Source organism: Alligator mississippiensis, chromosome 3 (assembly GCF_030867095.1).
Source record: "Alligator mississippiensis isolate rAllMis1 chromosome 3, rAllMis1, whole genome shotgun sequence".
Taxonomy (NCBI): Eukaryota; Metazoa; Chordata; order Crocodylia; family Alligatoridae; genus Alligator; species Alligator mississippiensis.
The window spans coordinates 263910340-263935956 of record NC_081826.1 but is presented as its reverse complement, the minus strand read 5'-3'; the positions used below and the strand labels follow the sequence as shown (position 1 = coordinate 263935956).

Genomic DNA, 25617 nt, shown 5'->3' with positions numbered 1-25617 from the left:
TGTTTACCAGAGGTTGTGATCATTCACAGTCATTAGCAACCTTTAAAATCAAGATCTGCTTTTCTTCTCCTTTTGTCTCCCTAAAAACATGCATAAGCTCAGCCACAGCCATTGGATTCAAAGCAGGAGTTAATTCTGGGATGTCTGTTATGCAGGAAGTCAGGCTAAATGATCACAGTGGTCCCTTTTGACCTTTGTGGCGGTGTACTTTGTCATATAAATTTAATGTTGGTTGTGGCATGGTTAGTGTGTGTTGTCCTCTGCCTTTATTCATCCTAGTGATTATGTTAGCGAAGCATTTATTTGTTCCCCAAGAGCTATCCTTTGGTTCACTAAAGTGATCACTGGATTCCTCTAGCACTGAACTCTTGTTCATGCTAAGGTTCCCATCTCCAGATGTACAGGGTTATGAAGAAGCTTCTTCAGAACTATCCCTGCAACTTGGGTAAGGTTGTTCCTAACAGGCTGGACACTTCAGTGATCCTTCAGATTAATGCAGTAATTTTAGGTTTTAAGAGTCCTTGGCAAAAACAAAGTATGGAGTGTTTTACTGCATAAGTAAATATTTTTGTTTTGCACGTTTGTGTTGGATTATCCTTTATTTATTGGCAATATTCCTTTTTTTAAGATCTTTATTAAAGTTTTCCTTGCATTCAGTCTGTAGGAAGACTTGGTTTCTTTGGGACAGACTTCTCAAATTTCCCTGGTTCCCCAAACCACCTCTGAGTAGTCAATACTGTTTCTTCCCTTTATTACAGCATTTGTACTTCTGTATTCTATTCCTTCCAATGAAGTGGGTCGCAAGAATATTTCAAAGGGTCGTGAGCTGTGGCAGGGCAGAGGGGAGGCAGGAAGGTGCCTGCCCCTTCCAGCGGGGAAGGGGCAGGGGAGAGCTGCATGGCTGGGTTGGCAGCACGAGGGCTGGTGACTGTGTTCGCAGGGGTGGGCCGGCTGGTGGATGCTGCTTGGGGGAGGTGCGGGGGCGGGAAAGGCTATGACCAGGCTGTCTGGTGTGATGTGGCAGGACCAGCCCAGGGCAGGGGGGTGCCACAAGCCTCTCCACCTCCTCCCTCCAGTCCATGCCAAGGCTGGACTTGTTCTGCTGCTGCCCCCATGAGCCAAAGCTCCTGAAGCCACTACCCAGCCTGAGTGGGATGGGGGCAGCTGGGGGCCCTTCCGGCAGGGCTGGCAGGCTGCAGGTCGGGAGTGAGGGATACCAGCATGGCCCTGGGGGTTGGACACCAGCAGGGCCAGGGGGGGTGTGGGTTGGGACAGGCCATGGATCTTTGCAGATGGGTCCTGGTAGGAAAAGGTTGAGAACCACTGCTGTAGACCACTGATTACCAGCCAGGGTGTTGCCAGACCTTTTGAAAGGTGTCATGGAGTGTGAAGAGATAAGCAGATAAACTCAGGCTTGCCCCCGCCTGGTCAGTTCCCCATCCCGACTGCTCTGCCCCTGTGTGAGGAGGTAAGCACTGTAATATATAAATTAATTTTTGAAATTGTGTGCCACTTAGTTCACAAAAGTTATGGAGGGTGCCTCAAGCCTAATGAAGGGTATCTTAAAACCAGTGAAGGGTGCCTCGAGATTCAGAACCACTGCCCAAGCAGTTGCTTAATATGTCTGTGAGCATGTCAAACAAATCTTGATTATTTATTCATGGTAAATAGATAATGACCAAGTTTTTTTCTCATTTTGGAAATTATCTGCAAACAGGATATCATTGTTATAGATATTTGTAGATGAAAAAATATTACTTCCAAACTTCTAGCTTATGGTTTGTGAACAAGAATCTTGTTTGTTTGTTTTTTTTTTCTGTTCACAACTTTATCTGTGAGCATTAGTAACAATTTAATTTTTTACTATGGGAATAACTAAAGATACACGTGAACATTCTGACAAATTTAGACAAATTTAAACACATTTATTTGCACTAGTATTAGCAGTGCTTTAAGTTAATATTAGATGTTTCTGAATAAAGTAATAAAAGGGGATGTGAATACTAGGAAAATTTAATAACTGGCTTTTATCAGAAATCACTTTTCACATGCAACCCAACTCTGCAAAGCCTATTGCTTTTAAATTCAGTGGGTTCCACATGGTCAGGAGACTTTACAAAATCAGGCCCTAAAGCAGGTATATTTTTTGTACAAAGGACAGGGAGATGATTGTGACCCATCACAACAGTGCCATTTTAGCTCCTGTTTTTAATGTATTTAATATTTAAGAACTCTAGAAGCCCACAACAGAAGTCAACGTTAAACCCACCCTTTAGTTGCATAGTTAACTGACTTGTGCAAAATCTGTAAGACCGCAACAGAGTTGAGCAGAGAACCCTGAAATGCTGTTTCCAGTTTCCCTGCACTAATTTGTTTGTTCCATTGACATTGCACAGTGCCAGTTCTAGACAGTAAGCATATCTTAGGAGAGAAAGAAGGAAGTTTCAGAAACTTGAGATCTGTTTTGTCCTTTTACTTACACTGGCACTCCCCTAACACACATACAGAGTTTACTGTGCAGAAGGGCAACGATTCCCTCTTGCCATCAGTGCTGCAGGTAATCTATTGCATTAATCATCCAGATAGTGTGAAATGCATGGGGAGTGATTATACTATCATACACAATACAATCAGCATGAAGCACTTGTCACGACCAATACATCAAAGTTTAATTCAGTAATAGAATGAATTAGAGCAAAATGAAACATTCTGTTCTCCAAGAAACACAGCACCCATTGAAGGTTCTTTCAGAAGGCTGTGTAGAAAACTCAGAGTACATTAAGGAATTTGTGTTTTATCAATAAAATTGCAACTTGCATCTGACTGAATACAGAAAGTACTTTTCCTTGGGGTTCTTATGATGGAGAGCATAGCACTGAAGTGCTTTCCCTGTCTTTGCTATTCCATAAAAAACAACTGTTTAATTGGATCATTCTCCAGTGGGGCTTCTGATTATGTTTTGTTCTAATGGAGACCACTTATTGTATGTGAGAGTTTTACCCATGGCTGAGACGCTTATCTGTGAGAATGGGGAGTAGTAAACACTACTTCTTTTGCTAACTTCATAGTTGCTGCAGTGCAAGTATGTATTAAGTCATCATGTGATTTTTACTAACAAAAAAAAAAGTCTCTAAACATTTTTCTGTCTTTAGGGTCTACTTGTTGACATTACATAGTATCTTTATTTTAAAAGGGTGTTGAGTTCAGTTTTCTAGTATTTGTCCAAGTGGCATTTAACTATTTGCAGCTAAATGGGATGATAAGCAAGTAGAGCTGGAAGGAACCTGATGAGCTTAATTAATCCAGTCCCCTGCTCAAGGCAAGATCATCCCTGACTAAACCATCCCAGCTAAGTGTTCATCTAACCTGCTCTTGAAAACTTCCAAGGATGGAGATACCATCCAATATGTGATCACCCACACGGTCAGAAAGTTCCTCCTAATCTCCCACCTAAATTTCTGCTGCTGAAGCTTGAGGCTCTTGTTCCCTTATGGTCACAGAGAAAAGCCTTCATCCTCTCTGTAATCTCCCTTCAGGTATTTGAAGATTTATCAAATCCCCCTGTAGTCATCTTGTATCCACACTAAGTAACCATAGTTCTCAAAAAGCAGTACTTCTGCAACAGAAATTGCACAGGATCAAGTGAACTGTAGTGACGTGTAAATCCATAATTTTTGTATACTAAAACTGACACGTATTGCACATGGGGACAAATTTTAATCACTTGGATCAATTTTCTTTGGTTAACAATGAAAGTACTAAATGTGACTATTTTGTGGTGACTTAACTGATTTGTCAGCTTATGAAATTTGGCTTTTAAATGACAGTTTGAGTCATGCCAATATGAGGGGGGAAAAGTATTCAGAGTTAAGACAACAGCAGTTTGTATGTATTTTAGTATGTTATAATTTGGCTAACGAGCAAATTAACTTTTAATACAAAATACCACAAAACGAAGACCTTATAACAAATCTCAGCCCAGAGCAAACTTATGAAAGTGTTTATATGCAAATTGAAATGCTGACATCAATTTAGCTATAGAGCAGCACTAACAAAGCATCATAATATTTTTAGACAAAGTAAGTGTTTTGCAACTACTAGTCAGTCCTGAATTATAGGCTGAATCTTCATTCACTCCTCGTTTCTTAGCCTGCAGTGATACTGGATGGAGCTTCTTCATTTTGTTGGGATAGAAGTGAAATGTAGTGAGATGTATGGAAACAAAATAATGCTTAATCTCTAAAGAGAGTTTACATACACTCCTTGTTCTTTGTGAATGCATGTGCTGAGAGTATGTATTGTTATACGGACTGGTGTAGTTACTGAGCACTTTAATAATGCTGTTCTCTGTTCCCTTGGACAAATCCTGATTCAGTATAAAGACAATACTATCCCTCCATACCACCTTAGTTTTGAAGTGTGGAGGGTATCCAATAAGAGAATTATTACTATTAATATTACTATATTAGTAATATACTAATAATATGTGTGTTATATGTATAAGGAGACCACATACCATGGAAAATAGTAACAAAACATTTTTTTGTGGGACAAGCTATACTGAAAATGAATGGCAACTGTATATGTCTAAAGAAATGCTGTTTTGAATCAAAGGTTTGAGATGGCAAAGCAGACTTTATTCAGGTCAAGAGGATTATTGTGAAACCGGAATAGACAATTTCTCACTAGGATGTGACAGTTTTAATATTCATTCCCTAGTGAAATTAATATCAAATTGCAGTCACAGCATGACTTATCTTCCAGTTATCTTCAGGGAAAAATGAAATTTGCATATTGGTTACTGATGTTTTGTCTTTGCACTGTGAGGATTTTCATTTGGGGAAAAAGGTAGATCAAGATCATAGTTGCATCTGAATCCAAACCTTACTTCAGCATAGCAGTGTTTAGATTTGGGATATCTGTCTGGACTTACATTAGAGAGGGAGAGGGGGCACTCAATCCCTTGAAGTGCTAGTCTGAATCACAATGCTTCATGAGTTTTGGTGGGGAAGGACAAGGGTATGGCAGCTGCACTCAGTGTTCCATTTGTACCCATTTCTATCACTAGTATTCTAACAAAGTGGTTTGGTTGTCTTCATTTTTAATCTTTGGGATGGTTAGTTTTTATAGGTGAAATATACAACTGGATTCGTCTCTAGGCATCTGGGCTAGGGATAGAAATTACACACAAACCAGTGTAAGTGATCAGAAACAGGTTCAAATCTGTAACGCAACAGAAGTTCGGTGCACATAGTTTTTCAAAATGGCTGAAACTGGCTTAAGATAAACTGGATGGATGTAGTATCAGATTTAACTAATTTAGGTTAAATTGATTTATTGAACTTCTGTCCCAGATCCCCTCCAGATTCAGCTTAACTCATCCCCCAGCATCCTAGGATGCTTTGCACATCCCCGCAAGGGGGGAGGGGGATGTGGGTGGGCTAGCCTTGGCCCAGCCTGCCTGCTCCAGTCTAGCAGGGAGGTGTGCTCTAGTGCCAGCCCCCTGCTTATGGCTTGAGCCACCGCGGGCATGTGGCTGCATTTCTGGAATCAAAGGTGAATGTCTGTTTACTAGTTTGATTCATTTTATGCAGCTTAGATTAACCTGCGAAGACTGAATCGATTGAGTCTTGGGCTTTTTGACTGTCATGTGCTTAGCCCTTAAGGCTTACTTCGGGAGCTCTTGTTTGGAGATGATATTTTAATGGCAAAGACAGTAGAGGGATTGCAGAAAAAAAAAATGGATTGATTGGCAGAAATATTTAGAAAAGTGTCCTAAAAATGTGGTGACCATATTTTTAAGGAAATCTGGGACACTTGTTTCAAGTGAAGCAGAGTGGCATAGTGCATCATGCAGGTGGGTAGACTAGAGTGGTGCCCAGTTTACTCCACTCTGGGCAGCACCCTGCCCACCTGCCTCTGCCTGCAGCAGCACTGCTGACTTGAGGGGGCAGTAGGGAAGGGGAGGAAAGAATGACACAAATACAGGTTCGCCCAGGGTGTCACTTTCTTCAGGCTGGCTCTGCTGCCACACATGCATGTACTGTAAAGAGAGAAGGGATCGTGTTAGGTGGCCAGTTCTAGAATTTTTCTTTGTTTTCATCAACTGGCTGGGACCAACTTATGAAATCTGGGACTGTCCTGGCACACCAGGACATACAGTCACCCTACCTAAAAAGTACCAGAAAAAACAAAGTAATTGTGAATTGTTAAAGTAGGTGGGAAGATGGACTATTGAAGAATAGGAAAGTAACTTATACCATAAACCAGATATGGGATCTACTTTAAATGATGGAAGTGACTATGAAGCTGAAACAAAGGAGTTAAAATGAAATGAAAAAAAAATTTTCAGATATTTTATGTAATAAAGTAATCAGAGAAGCTGAAGATAAACACTTAAACTTACCATGTTGAGGGAGGTGTTACTATATGGAGAGGAAACTGGATTGAGAAGAGAAGCAGAAAATGGCACTTAAGGATGCTGAGGTGGGAATGTTAAGGTGATTATTTGGTGTTTCACTGAGGGAGAAGGACTGAACTTGTATTATTAAGTGAGTGTGCGTGATGTGCTGTTAAGAAAACCAAGGAGGTGAGACTGGGATGCTTACTTCGTAATCTTGATAGTGAAAAAGGAAGTGGAGAGAGGATTGGAGATGAAGACTGAAGAGAAGAGGAAGGATGTAGTCAGGAAAGACTTGATCAATGGTGTCTTCTGTTCTCCACCCATTTGACCAGATGGCATTGATTCTACAGTTGAGTGGAACTGAAGGCCAAAACAAGGGAGAGGAGTGATTAGGAAGAAGGTTCTTAAGAGCTTCTGAGAACTTGTTTAATAAGCCCTAGGATTTGCTTTTTGTATACGATCTTAGCAGCTACTACTCAGCCACAATATAAGGTTGTGCTGCTCCTGTGAAACGGGAGTCTTGAAAATATTTTTCCTTCAAGCTGGCAATTAGGTGAATTATGGGCAAGACTAAGCATATCTCTCCTCCATAATCCTGCAGTAATGGGCAGTTAAGAGGACAGGAACTAATGGATTTGAATGACCAGGATGGCAGATGCCCCAGAGAAACTAAAAAGATAGATACCCCCAAATACACTGCAGCGCGCGTAAAGAAGGTCCGTCTTGTGCTGCATAGTGAGGCGTGAGCCTTAGACTATCTGCTTAGCTCTCCATGTGGAGAGCTTCTGCTCATTTTACCGAAGGTAATTGGTTAGCTTTGTAAGCAGTGTCAAGGTCCATATCCTGCAGTTTATACATGGAGTGTTCTATCACTAGAAAAGATACCAGTACAAGCTTGAAGGCTGCAACTGTTACATATGCACAACCCTGTAATGACAGTAATGTAGCAAAACCTTTCCAACTTAAACCCTGCTTCAGCTAGGGCCAAAACTAGCTGTCTTGTATTGTAAAAGGATCGGGCAGATGTAACAGTTGCAGCATAAAATCTGCCTGCAGTCCTGAACAGCAGCTCCCCCTCCCCTTTAAAGCAGCTAAAATGTTTGTTCATACCTACAGAGAATATGTACTGAAGTCAGTGGGAGTCGTGTGCAACTTGGCTCTGTTGATGTTTTAACTGGCATCTATGGAGGTGTTATGTAGGTGAGATTGTTATTAAATGATATAATAAGTTTCTGGCCCGACGTGCATCTCTATGTAGAGGGCTTAATATATTAAATAGTACATTGTCTTTGTTTAATTTACATAAAATAGGCTGTTACTGATGTAATAATTAAACTCTCACCACAGTTGCTGTCCTAAAATTAATGCAGTGGTTTTAAAGTATTTTGATGCATGTTATTCGCCTCCTCTACCCCCAGTTAAATATATATGGCAGATCTTAACTTTTTTTTACAGTTCCCCTACCTTTCATTGACTGGTGTTGATCGTTTTGTTCCCTGTGCCACAGAATCAGTTGCAGACATTCTGTAGCATGTGATTTTCCCCCCCACCCCCGAATAAGTTTAAGAAGTGATTAAATACAGTGAAAGTGTTGTATTTTACCTCAATTCAGTTAGCTCCTACACTGGAGGTATTGGGAATGACTTACAAAGTGTTACATTGTATCAGTTCTTTTTAATACAGAAGTTTGCATTGCTTCTTCCATGTCCACAAGTAGCAGCTTAAGTTAACTATTCCTTTTCTGGTTTTTTGTCTTGTAAGGACTAATGCTGCAATCGAGTTCACCATATAAACTGGTGGGTGTCCTGATGGTTAATGGAACAAACCAGTGAGATATTTTTCAATTATATTCCATTTAGACAGCTCAGATTTGTTAGTTTAGTGCAGTGTGTGTCTACAGGCCCCTCTACATGTGCAGGTAAAGGTGCCATAAGATCTAATGCACAATCCAGACAATCATACCTCCTGCCATGCCACATGTGCATGTCACAAGGTATGATTCTGGGATTACAGATTCCATTGTGCCTTATTGCTGGTGCAGGGGGAGCCAGATTCTGGGCTCCCTCTGTCCCATCAAGAAGCAAGCTCCTGTGTGTGGGGGCTTTCAGCTGTGTGGGTGGCCTGCACACCCCTGTGGCTTGGGAGATAAAGCTGCCATGATCTCCCAGCCTCAGGGGTACGTGGTGCCCCTAGGGGCTGGGAGATCGCAGTAGCCATAGCCTTCCAACCTCATGGGTATGTGAAGTCCCTGGGGCTGGGAGGCCATGGAAGCTGTTATCTTTCAGTCCTAAGGGTACATGGAGCTCTCCATGCACCCTTGGAGCTGGGAGATTGCAGCTAGGTGCCAGCATGGGGAGGTGGACTGCTGTGAGCAGCTGTAGGCTTCTAGTTCCTGGCAGCTGTGGGTTGCTGCTAGGACCCAGAGTCTTCTGGGGCTGAAAAGTCCTTTAGTTGTGGGACTCCCAGCTCCAGCTAGGCATGGTGTCCACTGACACCTATTAAGTTGGTACACATTTTTTAGGTCTAACATTATAGTTGGTTGGAGCTTTTATGGCATTATAATTCCTTCGCATGTGTAGCTGGTATCAAGGCAATTGTACAATTAACCAGTTAATTGTGTGATACCTGTAACATGTAGAGGGGGCCTCCAGGACAACATAAAAGTTGATTGAAAAAGGAGTGTAGAAAAAAGCTCTGATGTATGCTCTTGTAATTGCAGATTTCATCTTTTTAAAACAAAAATTGCAGTTTATTTAACCAGTCACATAATTGGTTACAATATTCTATTGTCTGTCCCTTCTGTCCTTCACTTGTACCTTATCTTTTTTGTGGTGGTTTGTAGATTTCTTTTGCTATATTTCCTTGCCCAGCTGCATACGTTTAACCTGGCAGGACCAAGGCCTCTGTTTCCACAAGCTCATGGACTGTCACTCAACAATTTGCTCCCATGCAGATGCCTAGAGCTTATGGTACTGGTTTCTATTTGTCATTCTTAATTGACAAACTAATATTTGGAGGTGAGAGTTTTGCTATTCTGTATGAGCCAGCCTTATTTTCTTATTCTTTCAGTCTGTTTCCCCTGGAAAATCTGTCATGTAATTTTTAGCAGATTGAACAGTTTAAGCAGATTCTGCAAATCTCTTGTAGTGTGTAAAGCTCATTCTTAATGAACAAATGAACTGTGGCTAAATAGCACTTCCAGTCATCTTCATGCTGCTGTCAAAGTTCATGCCAGTGAAGAGACAGATGATTTAAAGGAAAATCTTTCCATTTGAAAATTATTGCCACAAACCCTGATGAGGTTGCCCTGTTATGCAGTGTTAGGGAGGCAGGTTCCAAACGGATGGTATGTGTGAAATGTCAGCACAAATTAGTTTCTGTTTGAATTGTATACAGAGAGAATGTAAAACAAACTTCTCAGTTTAGACTAATTACTGAAATAATTGCACTAAAAAGCTATTTCTGCTAAGGACTGCAGAAAAATCGGACTATGATCTCTAAAATCCAGATGTGATTGAAAAGGACTGTAAGAGACAATTCTGCTAGTTCCTACAAGTGTGGTAATGCATACACTCAATGTATTTATATTTTTATATTAATTCCTTTCTAAGTAGTTTTACTGTAATGTGAAACTGGAAAATAAATAGACTTGTGTTCATAATTCTTTCACAAAGTGACATATTTACTTCCAGTATAGGAATTAGCACACAAATAGGGGTAGTTTAATGGGTAATAGGTAATGTGTGATTTTTTTTTTTTTTTTTTTCAGTTTAAGTTGGTATTCCTTACTGGCAAGCCACAGATTATAAATTTTGCATTTCATGAGAAGTCCCACACATCTTTATTTTCTCTGTATGTTGGACAGGGGTTGCAGTAGTTGAAAAGGCCACATAAACCCCAAGATGTTGAGTTGGGAATTCATGGTCAACTAGTACTAGACTAGTGGGAATAGTAGCTACAAAGTAGCTTTAAGAAGTTAGAGGGACACTACAATATAGAAATACTGTCTTGTAAAATTCTGTAGGTTTGTAATTGGTAAGTAGCTGTTGGTCTTTTAATAGGAAGGATAATTTAGGATTTTTTTCTTAAATCAGGTGCTCTGTGGATGTGTATAGTCTTAAATCCCCACTGCAAGTTGGAGCAGAAGGCCAGTTGGCTAAAGCAGCTGAAAAAATGGAACAGTGTGGATGTTTGTCCCTGGGAAGATGGAAACCATGGAAATGAGCTGCCCAACTTAACCAATGCTTTGCCTCAGGGTGCAAATGCTAACCAAGGTGAGCATAAATATATAGACTGATTGTAACATGTTACTATATCTCTGACACTGCAAGTTTCTGTTTTCACAGCAACAAGGAACTTTTTTCTTATTAGGGATTGACACGTACCATGGCAGAGAGAGGGTGTGAATAGATTTGTGCCTGGGCCAGTTTTGCAAGTAGATATATGTATGTTTTAAAACTTACTGCTCATTTAGTACATGTGTAAACACAAAAGACATTTCTTTTATGAAAATATAAGTCTTAATGTCATCTATGTTTAAGTTCATGACCTGTACTCAGAGTATATCATGTAAAAATCCTTTTCTGTTTTTCTTTGCTTGACCTGTAATTTGATATCCCCTCCAATGTGGTTTTCTGCAGTTATGGAGCTTTCACAAGCTATTTAAAGAGACTTTTGCAGCTGAATGAAACTGGTCCTGTTAAAATAAAGTAGCTATTTGTGGGATCAGCCCTGTGGTTAACACACTGCGCCACCACGTGAGATTACAGGCTCTGTTCCTGGGGGTGGAGAGTGCTGAAGTCTGTATGCTGTTGTTTAGGAGACAGGAGTATCTTGTTGCTTTGGATAAATCTCTGATTTATCAACAAGAATCGTCCAGTACTAGAGTCCTGTCCAGCCCTCTGATGGCAAGAGTTGCTAGTGTGCCAATGACCAAAGGAAAATGTCTTCCATGTAAGGCGTAGAAGGTCTGTTTCACATGTAACTATAAATATGTCCTACAGAAATATGGAGTGATAATAAGTATAATGGCTACAGTATTTTATATGAAGTGAAACTGATATTATATTTCACACTGAAACTTAAATATGTTTACAGAAAACAAAATGGCTGGCAAGATTCCCCCTTGAGTCGGTTTGGTTCTAGGATGGTTGTTGATGAGGGGAATTGTTCAAATTCACTGACTTCTGCATTAGCTTTTTAAATGCCACCAATAGCTAGGGAGAGGCATTCAGAATATAATTCCCTAAAAGATGTTTTCTTGCTGGATCCCCAGCCCAGTGTGACATGATAATATCAGCTCTGACACGACATTTCTGTGCATAGACAACATTGTGTCAACAGAGCTCTATTGCTACATGGAGCTGTTCAGTAAATATTAAGTCAGTACTTTTGTTTCTTTTTTTTCTGGATATTGTGTTTCAATTTGTTTATATACAATGTTAAGACTTCATTTCTATGACAAATGCTGCAAGTATTTTCTATTATGCAAAGCCCTAGTGTCACTTCTTAAAACTAAAACAAAAAAGTAGCACCCATTCAACCCCATTCTGTACTCAGCCACTTACTTGGTTGACATGAAGGACCTTATGAACCTAGCTTATGAACTTCCTGGGACTTGAGAAGGAAAGGAAGCAGGGGGTTTTGGCTGGTGTTGTGCTGAGTGCCTGATAGTGTGTTAGTATACTTCATCAGATTTTCTTCTGTTCTAGCAGTTCCCTTTGGTTTTAATGGTTGTAAACTCCTTTTAACGAAAGTAAGGTGAACAACTATAACACAGTTCTTCTGATTCACCTAGTATTCAGTACAAATAACATCACCTGCCGTCTGCTACTTGTACAGGGCATAGGACAGGGTACCCAGAGTTGGGGACTGCTGAATAGACCTACAGTAAGTAGAGGAATATTGTGAATGATTTATTCACATATGGGTGATGAATAAAAACTGATACAGTTTTCTGAACTTACAAAAATGCCAGATTCATCGACCAGGCCTCATCGGACGGTGTTCACTCGAGCCATTGAGGCATGCGATCTCCACTGGCAGGACAGCCACTTACAGCACATTATCAGCAGTGACCTATACACCAACTACTGTTACCATGACGACACTGAAAACTCGCTCTTTGACTCTCACGGGTGGCCCCTCTGGCATGGTAAGTGGCTAAACCGGAAAGACATTTCCATGACTCGCTGCTTTGTTCAGTTTCTATGGCATTATTTTGGGGGGATGGTTGGGAGATGAATGAAAGGTCTGGCAAAAAGAACAGAGCCTCCCTTCAAATGCTGGTTCAGAAATAGTCTTTTAAGTCCTTTTGCATAGATTCAAAGGGATTTTTTTTTCTTGTTTTAAGTAACCTAGTAAAACAGAGGCCATTACAAACACGGATGCACTTTTTTTCTCAATTATTTTCTCCATTTTAGAACATGTTCCTACAGCCTGTGCAAGGGTGGATGCATTACGGTCTCATGGATACCCAAGAGAAGCACTGAGGCTAGCCATAGCTATTGTTAATACGCTAAGAAGACAGCAGCAGAAACAGCTGGAAATGTTCCGGGCTCAGAAGAAAGGTAATTGTAGGGAAGACGGAAGGGCACAAGTCATCACAAGGTGACCATAAAACTGGAATTGAACTTTGCATGAGGAAACTGTGCTTAACGCAGTGACGGTGACCTTTAATAACTCTTCATTGACAATGAGTCAGTAGTTGGGCACTGGAAAACATGCTTCTTAAGATGTCAAAGGAGTGTTTTTATTTGGTTGTGGTTTTTGTTTTCTTTTTGTCTTGCAAGTTTTATAAGTTCTTTGGGGCAAGGACCTGTCTGTAATACACCTACCACAATTTAAGAGGAAACGCTTGTTTCAGAATCTAGCATTCCTTAAGAGAACATGTGAGCCTGGTCAGTGAGTTTGGATGTTACCACATCATAAATATTGAAAAATAAAACATTATGTATAGTTTGGGGGCCTTTTAGAAGAGACGGTGGGGGTTGTGTTTCCTTTTTTCCTTCAAGTAATATTCAGACTAAGCAGTGTATTTTGGAGATGGACTCCAAGATTGCTGTTCAAGGTAACCACATTCCACAAATTCATCAAACTCCACATTTTGAAAAGCCAAAAAGTGGTTAGGAAGCTGCTTTTCACTAATGAAGGGTTCTGGACATTAGTGGAAAGAAGTTTTATACCCATTGTTTGTTATGAGTTTCACTCTGCTGCCCTCCCTGCCAGTGGACATTTCCTGTATTTTAAAGAATTCTCCTATGGGTCATGTTTGTACGCCCAGGCAGTCCCTTGGGACCAAAATTTAATCATCTTGCTGGGAGATCATCTCTGCAGACGGAAGCAGGTGGATATTGGAGAAGACCATAGTCAGTAGCAGCAGAACAAGTAACTCCACAATCTGACTCAGTTATGAAATAAGATTAAAGGAGCTAGGATCACATTTATAGAGGGGATCCAGAAAGGTCTCTTCTTGCTGTTCAGTAAAAGTGTGTGGTATTTGGAGTTATGCTTGCTGTCCCTAGGTTGTGGAGCAGAATGGAGGGTGTTTAGTATTTCCCATGCTCCTGGGCTTTGCCAGTTATCATGTGGGGCTGGAAAAGAAGTATTTGTCCTTTGCATTGCTACATGCTTTTGGGGGGGTGGTTTCCCCATCACTATTATCAGAAGCAATAGCTGTTGAATGTAGCCAAGTCTGGGGACTTTGACTGGGGTGTGCCAGTACTTCTGCTGGGACTAAAACCTGAAGGTTCCTGGCTGTAGGGCTTTGTCTCCGTTCTCCTCAGAGTCAGACTGATAACCATATTTGGGGTCAGGAAGGACTTTTACCCCATGGTCAGACTTGTGTAGACCATAGGGCAGGGAGTGGAGTGGTTGTCTTCCTCTGTAGCAGGTGACATGGGCTTCTTCCTTGGATCTCTTGGGCACATCTCTTGATCTCTTAGCAGCAAGACACTGACCACCAGGGACCTGGATTTTCTGTTTCTTATGGGGAAGTGGGGAAAAAAGCATAGATTTCCCCGTTCAGCTGAGAAAAATGCAGATTTTTAATTTTGATAGAGAAATGCATGGAGTTTCCACTTTTGCAAAGAGCTGTCTGCAGGCTGGTAGAGTTCCAGCCTTGAGGGGTTGGGGGGAGCAGGAGAAGGGCAGTCAGGCAGGGGGGTGCCATGCACATGGCTGCCAGGCAGCCTGGAGAGCAGCTCCTGTGGGCAAGTCTGGTTGGGGACAAGGTAGGGATTGAAGGCTCCATAAGGAAGGAGGGAGTTTGGCAGGGTTGGGACTGGGGTTGCTGCCCAACTGGGTTGGTACATGGGGCTTGAGGCCCAGGGCTGGGATGCATGACTGCAGGGCCCCAGCAGGGAGTGGGATGGAGCTGCAGGCAGCTTGCTGGGGGGTGGGGGGCAGCTCCCCACCATTGCACACACTCCCAGAGGAGGGCAGTGGGGGCATATGTTCCCAAGATCTGTATGCGGGGCTGGGGTGGAAGTGGGCTGCCTTCTGTGGACATGGGCTTCCCCTTGGGACTTCTGCAGCCCATTGGGTGGGACCTGGCATGGCAGGACAGAGCAGGCCCATCTGGGGAAGCTCCTTGCTGTTGCAATCCCCACACCACCCTGGTGAAAAGCCCTTTGTCTACCAAGCAGCACAGGGGTGACAGCACAAAGTTGCACCCCTTGCTGCTGCTAGGCAGGCAGGGGGCACCTCATCATGGCGGCACAGAGTTCCCAGCTGGAGCAGTGAGCTTCCCCACCCAGTCCCGTTCTGTTCTGCAGTGCTGGGTCCCACCCGCTGGGCCCCGGAGGCTCTGTGGGGAGGGCAGCAGGGCAGGGAGCCTGAGCCTTCAATGGGCACCCTGCACCTGCCCCCTCCCCACCATGGGCTCTGCTGTCATGCTGCCCATAGGGGTGGAGAAGCCAGACTCCGTGCTTTGCTCCGCCGCACAGCTGCCATCTTCCATAAGTGGCAGCTAGGGCTTGGGTACTGCTTCAGGTGGCGGGTGGGGGGGCCTGCAGACCTGGGTCCCTGGCCCCGTAGCCCTGGCAGTTGGGGGCCCCTTCCGATAAGGCTGCATGGTGTGGGAGGTCTGTGGGTGGGAAGTGAGGCACTGGCAGGGCCGGGGGGTTGTGGCTTGGGAGTGAGGGCCCTGGACCTGCATCCTGGTGAGCAAGGGGGGCTGGGGAAGCTTTGATTTTTCCATGACAAAAAACCCAAAATCAAATACCAAAATGTATAGGTACTTAGAGTTTATTTTATTATAGTGATTGAGGCGCTGGTAGGCTTTCAAATTTCTTTAAAATTGTGAATATATCAATAAAACACGGTGTTCAATTGATACCTGTGTGTGTATATATAGTGGCATTTCATTTTAATCGCTGATTTTTATTTTATTTTTTTTATTACAGAACTTGCGATTTGATTTGATTGATTGATTGCTTGATTTTTTTTATAATGGAAGAATTTGTGATTTTTTAAACAGAGAAAACTGGGATCCCTGCTGCCCACCATTGTCTGCCTGTTTGACCTGTGGCAGGTCAGAATGCTATGGCTGGTAGTTATGTAACAGTTGATCATGTAGTGTAATAATATGTTAGACAAGGATTTGTATTGGGATAGTTTGGATAGAGATGATCTTGCTTTGGGCAGCAGGGTGGACTAGATGACTCCCACAAGTCTGTTCCTGTCCTACTTTTCTGTGAGTGGAGGTTTGCCCTCAGAAGCTTGAGTTGCGGTGGCTGGGGCCTGAACTGGCCCAAACAGGAATGGAAGTATCATGTGGCATGTACGCTTGCTCTTGCTCTCTCATTCTGTCTCTCTCCAAATGAGAGTAACTGTGTGCATTCACGTGCCTGAATCCTTTTTCAAGCGTGTACGCCGATCTTTACAGGCCTTGTTTGGCTATATAAGTGGAGACAAGTTAGACCCCTAGGCTGCTTGCAGACATTTAAAAAACAAAACAAACAAAAACTGTGGTGCTTTAAACTCGGCGCACTCCCACACTTGCTCAGAGTAGGCAACACAATTAGTTGGACCAGGCTCACGCAATGTCACTATAGACAGGTGGTTTAGTGGAGGTGTGTCGGCACTTTTCTGATAGCTGACTCAATCAGCTTTAGCTAAAAGCGCCAAAAAGCCCTGCTGAAGTGCCTGATCTATACAGATGTTGCGGAGCCAGGTTGAAGCAACACACTGCTGCTTCCAGTAAAGCACATTTTTTGTTGTTGCTGCTTTTTTAAAATGTCTGCAGGCAGCCCTAGATGAAAAATTAGCCTTTTCTCTCCCAGTTTTTGTCTTGTACAGCAGGACTAAATGTACTTGCTGACCGTCTATGGGTGTTACAAAATTAAATTAATTAATGTTTGTTCAGTATTTTGAGATGGTGAATCTCACCAGAATTACACAGTGCAACATACCTTCACTTAAAATCCCAGGACTTGGAATTTTCTAATGTAAGATGGAGGCATGAGTAAGGACTGCTGGTGTTGTGTGGGGGACCTGGTGGTGGTCTATAGGAGCTGGTAGGTCACTCCATGCTGCTGATTCTCATAACTGTTGTTAGAGTGCAGAACTAGACATCTAATACTTTATGTAGAAAATGAAATTAAGCAATTTCTGTAGTTGCAACACGTATGTTTAGCAGTTTCAAATGAAAGTTGAGGCAGTTCCTTTGAGAAGTTGTCCACAATTTTGTCAAAAAAGCAATTTAATTTTTTTTTTTATTTGAGCAGTTCTTTTTTAGCCTTGCTTGTTTAACTGTCCTTTTGTTTAATATTTCTGAAGTACCTCAAATTGTGCTTGAATACTCAGTTCTTGATAGTATATTTTAGACCCCAATTCTACAAACTAAGTGTATGCATATATTTGGCTCTTCTTCATGCCATCAGTTCTAGTAGGTTCAGTGGGATTTCTCACATGATTAAATCTATATGCAGCTGGAGGATTAAAGCCTTTGTTTGATGATACAAGTGAAGAACATAGGCAGACAAAAAGGTGAAATGCTGTACAAGGGGGTTGACAAGAGGAGTATAAAACATGATTCATTTTGCACTGTGCAAGTCTTGACTACATTTTGTTTTAATCTCTACTCCTTTACATCTATCACTTCTTGGCAAAATTGTTTTATTTTTTCCTTTTTATTTTCTTGTTATTACTGGTCACAATAAACATTTGTTTGATTCTCACAAAGTCCTCCTGGTAACATCTTCCAACTGGAAAATGTTAATATCTGTGCCTTAGTTGTGCTCTTGAATAGCTCCACACATTAACTAAGGAATGGCTATGTAGTTTTTCTACTATCCTCTGGCTTGGTGATAAGTATAAAGCACAATCGGCCAGAAAGATCACACACACTCCTGTCAAATGAGGTAGGAGAAGTTGCACCTGCAGTTTTTTTTCTGGAGTGGCCGGAGAGAAAAAAGCACATTATTACATTCAGGTATCTTATTTATGCAGTTTGAAGCTTGAGACAACGTTGTGAACAGAATCTCTTTTCTACTTGGTACATGAATTTTTAGGACAAACATACGTTTCAAATTGCAGTCAAAGTGAAACTACTGTTGTAAGGAATGTAAAAGGAATTTGGGAACCGTATAACCGCTACCCCGGCTATACTTCGTTCAATTTGGTGTTCTAAACAGTGACTTTTTCCATGCTCTGATTTCATTGATAGTCGACAACTATAAAATAAAGTAGCCTTAAAGGAATTTGTACCCTGAAGTTTAAGGCAGATAAACTCTCATTTTTCAGTTTAAAGGGCAACTTTTTTCTTGTGTAAAATACTGCACTTAAGTGCTTAATTATTTTTGTTAAAGGAGCCATCATCCTGTGCTTATTATTTCAATAAATATTTAGATGCAAGTGAGGCTAATATTTTATGAAGATTGAACACAATTTAAAGTAATTTCACTTTCTTCTCTCTGCTGCATCAGATTTTTTTTAAAGATAAAAATGGTACTGCAGCTCTATTGAATGAGGCAGCTAAATTGGCTATCTATTTTACAGAAAAATCTTTTTACTGTAACTTTTCATTTATGCACCTTTTGAGAACGTCAGGTCTCAAGTGAGTGTCTTCAAAAATTCCAACTTCAGAGACTTTTTGACCCAGAACTGCCTTCTGGAGCATGTGTTAGGTTGGAAAATAGGCAGTGGGCCAGTTGCTTCATTCTTTTAATTTCCTTCTATATTCATGAGGCACAGTGAATAAGCAGTATGAAAAGTATTTCACCATTTTTAAACAGTAACTCCTGTGAGCACTATGAATGCTGGACAGTGCTATATAATCAGTGACTTATTTAGTGTTAATGACTAATGGCTGAAACTTGTCTGTCTCTTCTGTCTTCCCCCCCCCGATTTTTCTGATTGTAGAACTTCTCCACAAAGGAGTAACCTCAATAACTAACCTTGAAGGTTGGGTTGGGCACCCTTTGGATCCTATTGGCACCCTCTTCAGTAGCCTTATGGAAGCATGCAGGGTGGATGATGAAGGCTACTATGGGTTCTCAGACTTCCCAGGTAAAGTTGTTATGGGGTATCTTATGTGTCTTGAAATTTAACATCTTTCTAGCTTTTCATAGGAAGTTGGTTGCAAGAGGAAATTTGTTTAGAGCCCAGCATTCCCTAAGAACGTGGGAGAGAGCAGGAGTGTTTCTTTGAAGTAAATACAGCTTTTAATTAACTAACTGAAAACAACTTTAAACATTACTAGTAAATTTATTCAAGTCTGAAGGAAATCTTTCATGCTTGAAATCTCTGAATGAAACTGTGGGTTTTATAGTTTGTGTGAACAAAGATTAGTCCTAGTTCTGAGGAATTATTAGAAGAACCTAAAATTGATTGTATTAACTTGTTTAAGTCATGCCATTCCATAGAGTAATCTCAGAAAATTGATATAATCTAAGTTTATGACAGCATTTGCATTGTAATGCTGTGCACACCCAACTTTAAGATCAGCACTTCATTCTCATTCATGTATGCTCATTTTTCCTGCCTTCGCACCCTCCCTCCCCTTTTCATGTTACTTCCATGCTGACATAATCAGGCATCCTTCCTTCCTTCCCAACGCCAATTTAGATTGCTCCTCAAAAAATACCTTTTTGGGCTCATTTTTAAAACTAAAGTTTTTTAATCTTGCTTTCTCTAAATTTAGGAACTTTAAATTTACTTTTTTTTTTTTTTAAATTAACAGGAAACATTGCAAAAAGAAAACCACTTGCATGATATGCCTTTCTTGTAAAGATGATCTTTTAAGGGCACTTCCTATTGCTACAGTTGTCTTCCAGTTTGCTATAGCTATCCATCTTGATCTCTTTTTGTCCCCAGTCTAGCTTGTAAATTCCTTGACAGGGATCATATTTTGTCATCTAGTGTATTTGTAAAGTGCTATACAAACCTACAGTCCAGTATAATAAAACAATTAATAGCTTTTTCATATTGAAATTTATAACTGATGTTTACTTGCTGAATAAGTTTTTAGTATATAAAAATTCCCTTGGAAATGTATATAATGTATCTGTTAAATGTGCATTATATATATATATTTTTTTTTTTTTAAATCTGTATAAATAGTAAATGGAGTTAGATGTTTAGAAAATTAAGTTCCTGGTCTTGCTAAGAGATTTGCAAGAATTAGACCCATTTTCTCTGTCACATTCCTACTAATTTGAATTGAAATCCGTGCAGGCATAAATGGTCTGCTCTAAGCAAACCCGTTACAGGAAGAAGGCCTTAATTATTGAAATGAGTAAAAATAAGGACATTTGAAGTACAACTGCAATATAGGTCTTCTGAACACAAAGTTGGGGCAGTTGCTTTTTTATTTCTTTTATGACTTAAGTTTGAGAACCTTCCTTCCTTTCTTCCCTGAGTTTTTTTCTTTCTGGAAATTGTTTAATGGGTACAACTTTAATGGGTTTCCATGTTTATGGATGTTTTGTTTTGTTTTTCCCTCCATGATGGAGGCATCTAGTTTTTTCTAACTTAGAACTTTTTCCCCTCGTGGTCTTCTCCCTCAGTGGAAATGAGTGTTGCCACTGATTTACAATAGGATATTGTAATTTTCAGTCTTTAAAAAATATTTGAGAATAGGTATGTTACCAAAATGTTGGTCCAACTTCTAGACGCATTATCTGACACGAATAGAGCAATTAACAAACGAACAAACGCCCTCCCCCCTGTCTTAATTAAAATGTTTGGTAAAAGAATTGTTGTTTGTCATTGTGTGATTTCAAGCAGATTTATCCATTATAATGTCTTGTGATGTACTATTCCTTTTGTAACCTTTTACAGAGAACATGGGACAATTCAAATCTCTGGAGTACCAGCACCTGCCTGCACACAAATTCTTAGAAGAAGGGGAATCTTATTTAACGCTGGCTGTGGAAGTAGCATTGATAGGGCTGGGGCAACAGCGAATAATGCCAGATGGCTTGTATGCACAAGAGAAGGTTTGTCGAAATGAGGAGCAGCTCATTTCTAAGCTACAGGAAATTGAATTGGATGATACACTGGTGAAGATTTTTCGAAAGCAAGCAGTCTTCCTATTAGAAGGTAGCTTGAAATAGTTACTAACTGCTTCTTTAACTTGCATTTAATTAAAAATAAGTATGACTGAGAACTAGCTAAACAACCAATTTAAAGGGTTTTTTCAAGTATGCTAGTTCTTTATAAAACATAATTCTTCAGGTGTCAGTATTAAATCTAATGTATTTTAAAATACTGCGTGATTGTAGTGATAAAGAGATCCCCTGCTTTTTACTTTTTATTACATTTGTACTTCAAATCTGAAGTTTGTCATGGTTATGGTGTTCCACTGATGCAATTCAAGGTCATAATTAAATAATAAAAGCATTATTATCAGCTCTTCTCAGATAGAAAGATTCCAAATGTCATTTGCAGCCTGATAGAGTACTGACAGCCTTGCAAAATGAACGTAGGTTTTACCATTGCCCCTAACTAAATGGCTCAAATGATTTATATGAGCTCACTGGTGCACAAATGTTTTTTTGTTTGTATGTGGACATTTTGAGAACAAAAGTGATAAAATGACTTACTTTGAGAGAAGTTCCTATGCTATAATGTACATCTATACAAACAACTAATTTTAAGGGTCTTGTTTTCAAAATAATCCCTGAATTTTGTGACTGAAATTTTGTAGAGGCAAATAATTCATGTGTAGCATTTTTAAACACTGTCTGGTTTATTCTAAAAAGTGTAAAAAAAACAAAACAACAAAAAAAAAAAACCTGCCATTTTGTACTTGCTTGTATCTAGATTAGGTTCTCAGTTTTTTAGAAAGGCATAACATGTAGTACATGCAATAAACTACCTGTATAGTGAGAAGTTGTATGGTTTTTGATGTTAGGTTTTCATGAAAGTGGAAGGGCTTCAAAGGAAGTAGTCAAAGGAGTGGTGCAAGTGTTCAGTATGTGCAGAAAAGGCTCTTAGAGTTGAGCTTTGAAGCTTTAAATCTGGGTGCTAAATTCTCTGCCATCGAGCAGGGAGTCTTGCTTACCATCCAGAAGAGTATATGAGAGGTTTTAAAATATTTTTAATGGTAGACTGTACATAGTTCATCATTTTGGAATCTATGCCTTCCTTTATCTATTCAATAAATCACAATTCTTGTGACTAGTTGGAGGTGCCAGAATTGATACTGTCTGGTTCTGCAGAGGCTGTGTGATAAATCCTCTCTCTCCTCTTCTTTCTCCCTCCATTGCAGTGACATCTCAAAGCTACTGTATGGCCCCTGGATTCAGTAAAAAGCAAGTCTGCTGAGTTGTCAGGCATATGATATCTGTACTTCAGGCTGTAGGAAGGCCAAACAGAAACCTAGGAAAATTGGAACCAAAGCATTTACTTCATGTCAGGGGTCCTTCATGGGGGGGGGAAAGGGTCAGAATATTCCCCTGTTGACAGAATGGCTTTTCAAGCTTTCTGTGGTGCCTTTTCATTTCTTTGAATGAAGCTATGTATACACTGATCGCTGTTTCCATTCAAGATTTCTGAAAACAATAATTTAGTCAATAATTAGCAAAACTAAACTGCTACAGTGAGAAGTAGGTAAGGGATCCTTATTATTGTGTGTTATGAAATTCTGAATACAAGGAGTTAGCATATCCTAGTAATTTAGACAGAAACTGTATTGTTCACATTAAGGCATCTCTACAGTGTTTTAAGATTCTAATCATATTAATTGTGCTTTTATAGTTAAAGTACCATAGGTGTAATAAAGAAGTTAGTTATCCAACCTTAAGATGAGATTTTGGCTATTTAGTGTAGAGTAATGCACATTGTATGTAGCTACCATTTGAATGCTTGGGAAAGCAGAAGACTGAAATGTCTTACAACACACATTTTGTTTTAATTTTTTGCTTGACTGCTAAGTTAAACAAAGTTGAAAATGGTAGTACATATTTTAATATGAATGCCTTGCCATACATTCCTCATGTCCTAATCTATGCCATCCAATTGGACATCGTGCTGAGAAGCAAAAGTAAAAAGGATTCTGTTACTGAGATAACAGTACCAGCTGGTTATGAATAATTTTGAACTTTTATTTTTAAATGCTAGTAGGCACATGGTAGCAATGGTTAGAAATGCTTCTGCAGATTTTTCTAACCATTCTTCAACTTCTTTATACATGGCAGTTTTCAGACCCATTCACCACTGGAGCTGAAATTTTACATGCTTAATGTTGTATTTTTTAAAAATCTGCAGTGGAACGGACTTGTGATTTTTTTTTTTTGTTATACCCATATTATGGGTTTTGGCTTCAGGTTGGTAGTGTTAAGTCCAAGTGGACTCTATTCTGCCCTTAATAGAGAGCATTTTCCCTTTGCACACAAATATAAGCCTCCTTGTTTAAGGGCTACAATAAAAAACTTCTGTCTGAAATTTGCCATAGTTTTCACTGGGGGGCTGGATCCAAACACACAAAGATAAGTGTATGAAGGGACCTAAATATTTTTGTGGATCTGTGCCTTTGAGCTTTTCCTGTCTACTTTATAGTTGTTTTATGGATTTGTAATCAGGGAGCCATGCAATATTAAAGGAAAAGGGTGTAAGTTGCACGCATGCACACGCGGGCAAAACAGGAATTTCCCCAAACAGTCTCTTAATTGTAACCCCAACTCCTCTTGCTCAGTGCAGAAATCTGCAAGTACACATGGAGAAGGCTTATCCTCTTGCAAGTTGGGGAACACAGGTGATCAAAACTAGTTTGATTTATTATAATTCAAAAATGATGATGTTGGGCTTTTTTTGGAACCATTCTCCTGATTATACTTCTTTGCACTTAAAGGCATTGACACAAAATACGAAGAACAACAGCAACTTGTTGCTGACTGTTGGAGTTCAGCAGTCAGGAGGCCCAACAATGTGTGTGTGAAAGCTGATCCTCTGTAAGATAGCTGCTTCCTACACTACATTCACTTAAATTGCAGGTTTTCATTATAAACGTTTGTTCTAAAATATTTCTTGGCAATCTATAAATTGAGTAGAGAAAGGTAGCTAGCTGTGGTTATCTGAAGTTAGCAGAAGGCAAGCCAGGGTGGCACCTTGTAGACTAATTCAGAAGGGCATCAGCTTTCATAGGCTATAGCCAACAAAAGTCTGTGCCTGTCTGAAAAATTATTCAGTGAAGTGCCACCTGGTGTCTTCTGCCTATAAATTGAGGAGAGTGCCTTGTCCCATGGAATTTGGGATGCCTGCACTGAGCCGTACAAGGCACCTTGCACTGTATTATGGTTTTTATTTAACATCAGCAATGCATTCAGTACTAGTCAATATGCACATGCTATCAATCTTCCCCAAAGAGCATATACCCAAAAGAGCATATACCCAGTCATTTGTAAATATTTTCCCTGGGATTATTGGAATAGATTCCCCTTATGCTGAACAATGTCTTTTATTTTCAGTTTATTAACAATTAATAATTGGAACAGTGTTTTTAAAATATCCAAAAAGTATTGGTTTGGGGGGGTGGGGTTGGGTTTTTTTTGTTTTTGGGGGGGGTTTGGCAACCTATAAAGAGTGTCCATCTCTTTCTCTCTCACACACAGCTGGACCATATAGTGGTTTAGGCGAAATCATCCATCGAGAGAGCGTTCCAATGCACACATTTGCCAAGTATCTCTTCACCTCTCTCCTACCTCATGATGCTGAATTGGCATACAAAACTGCACTGAGAGCCATGCGGTACGTATTCAGAGCTCATCTAGAAAGAGAAATGGGAATTCTGCTCAAGAAAAAATAACTATGAACTGCTTAACACTGGAAAAGAAAGGTTTGGCAATAAAAAGATTGGGGTTTTCCTATGTTCTGATACCAGTGCTGTTACATTTAGGAATAGTTTCTTTAATCTCTGTGCTTCAGGTTCACCATCTGTAAAAGATAAGTTAAAAAGTACAACAATTAATATCTGTTCTATACGAATTTGGTTAAATCGTTTTTATCAAGTGCATTGGAGTTCTCTAATCCTCCTTTGCAGAGCTCCATTCTTTGGATGTGTGCTGCAGTGTTACAAACATCCTCATCCAAACAGAATACAGTTAACTCAAGGACTCTGTTGCTGATCTGTACGTTCTATGGATGGGTATTATTGGGATTACGACCCTGGCATTCCAGAGTTTCTTAATCACAAAGTGGCAGGGCTTAGGATCATCTGCTCTCTAGACTGTTTTGTAGGTTGGCTTGTTCTACCACCTTTATTTTACAAATTAATTTTATGTAGTAGATTTAAGGCATAATGGTCTGTGTTGCTATGTAGTCTGAACCAATTTTTTTCCTGCTTCTTAATTAAGAGCACTTACAGATCCACACAGAATGAAATGCCGATGAGTTGTGTCAGGTAGCAATAAAACATTTCATGGTCTAGCATCCCAGTTGTCTGCAACATTTGAAAGAAGGACATTTCCAAGGGAGTGTTCAGTTTCTGTATGGGCTTGGCCCCTTCAGAGAATTTCTAGCTGGCCAGGGGTGGGGGACAGGGGACTTGCATGCAGCGGCTGTCACCCACCACCCTGCGCTGGCACCGCTCTGTGCGTGACCACTGCCCTGCCCCGCCCTCTGTGTGGCCAGAAACCCATGTCTTAGGTTGTGCCCGCCTCTGTTCCAGGAGGTGCTCCCGGGCAACTCTTGCGCGGGCGGCTGACCGGGCCTGCCCTGCTCTTGCTGGGGTGTCCCTGGAACTCGCCGACCGCGGTCGCGGCTGGGCCTGC

The 25617-nt window shown here is 40.5% G+C and overlaps 1 protein-coding gene across 4 annotated transcripts in view; it reads left to right on the top strand.

Moving 5' to 3' along the window:
- The window catches only part of ZSWIM6 (zinc finger SWIM-type containing 6), a 159407-nt gene that overhangs the window by 104717 nt on the left and 29073 nt on the right, over positions 1 to 25617 (top strand). For all 4 annotated transcript variants that reach the window (XM_059725150.1, XM_059725151.1, XM_059725152.1 and 1 more), the window contains exons 5-10: positions 10498 to 10677; positions 12381 to 12557; positions 12826 to 12972; positions 18767 to 18913; positions 20687 to 20947; positions 24460 to 24595. In XM_059725150.1, the coding sequence (XP_059581133.1) occupies positions 10498 to 10677; positions 12381 to 12557; positions 12826 to 12972; positions 18767 to 18913; positions 20687 to 20947; positions 24460 to 24595 (1048 nt within the window). The remainder of the gene's footprint in view (positions 1 to 10497; positions 10678 to 12380; positions 12558 to 12825; positions 12973 to 18766; positions 18914 to 20686; positions 20948 to 24459; positions 24596 to 25617) is intronic.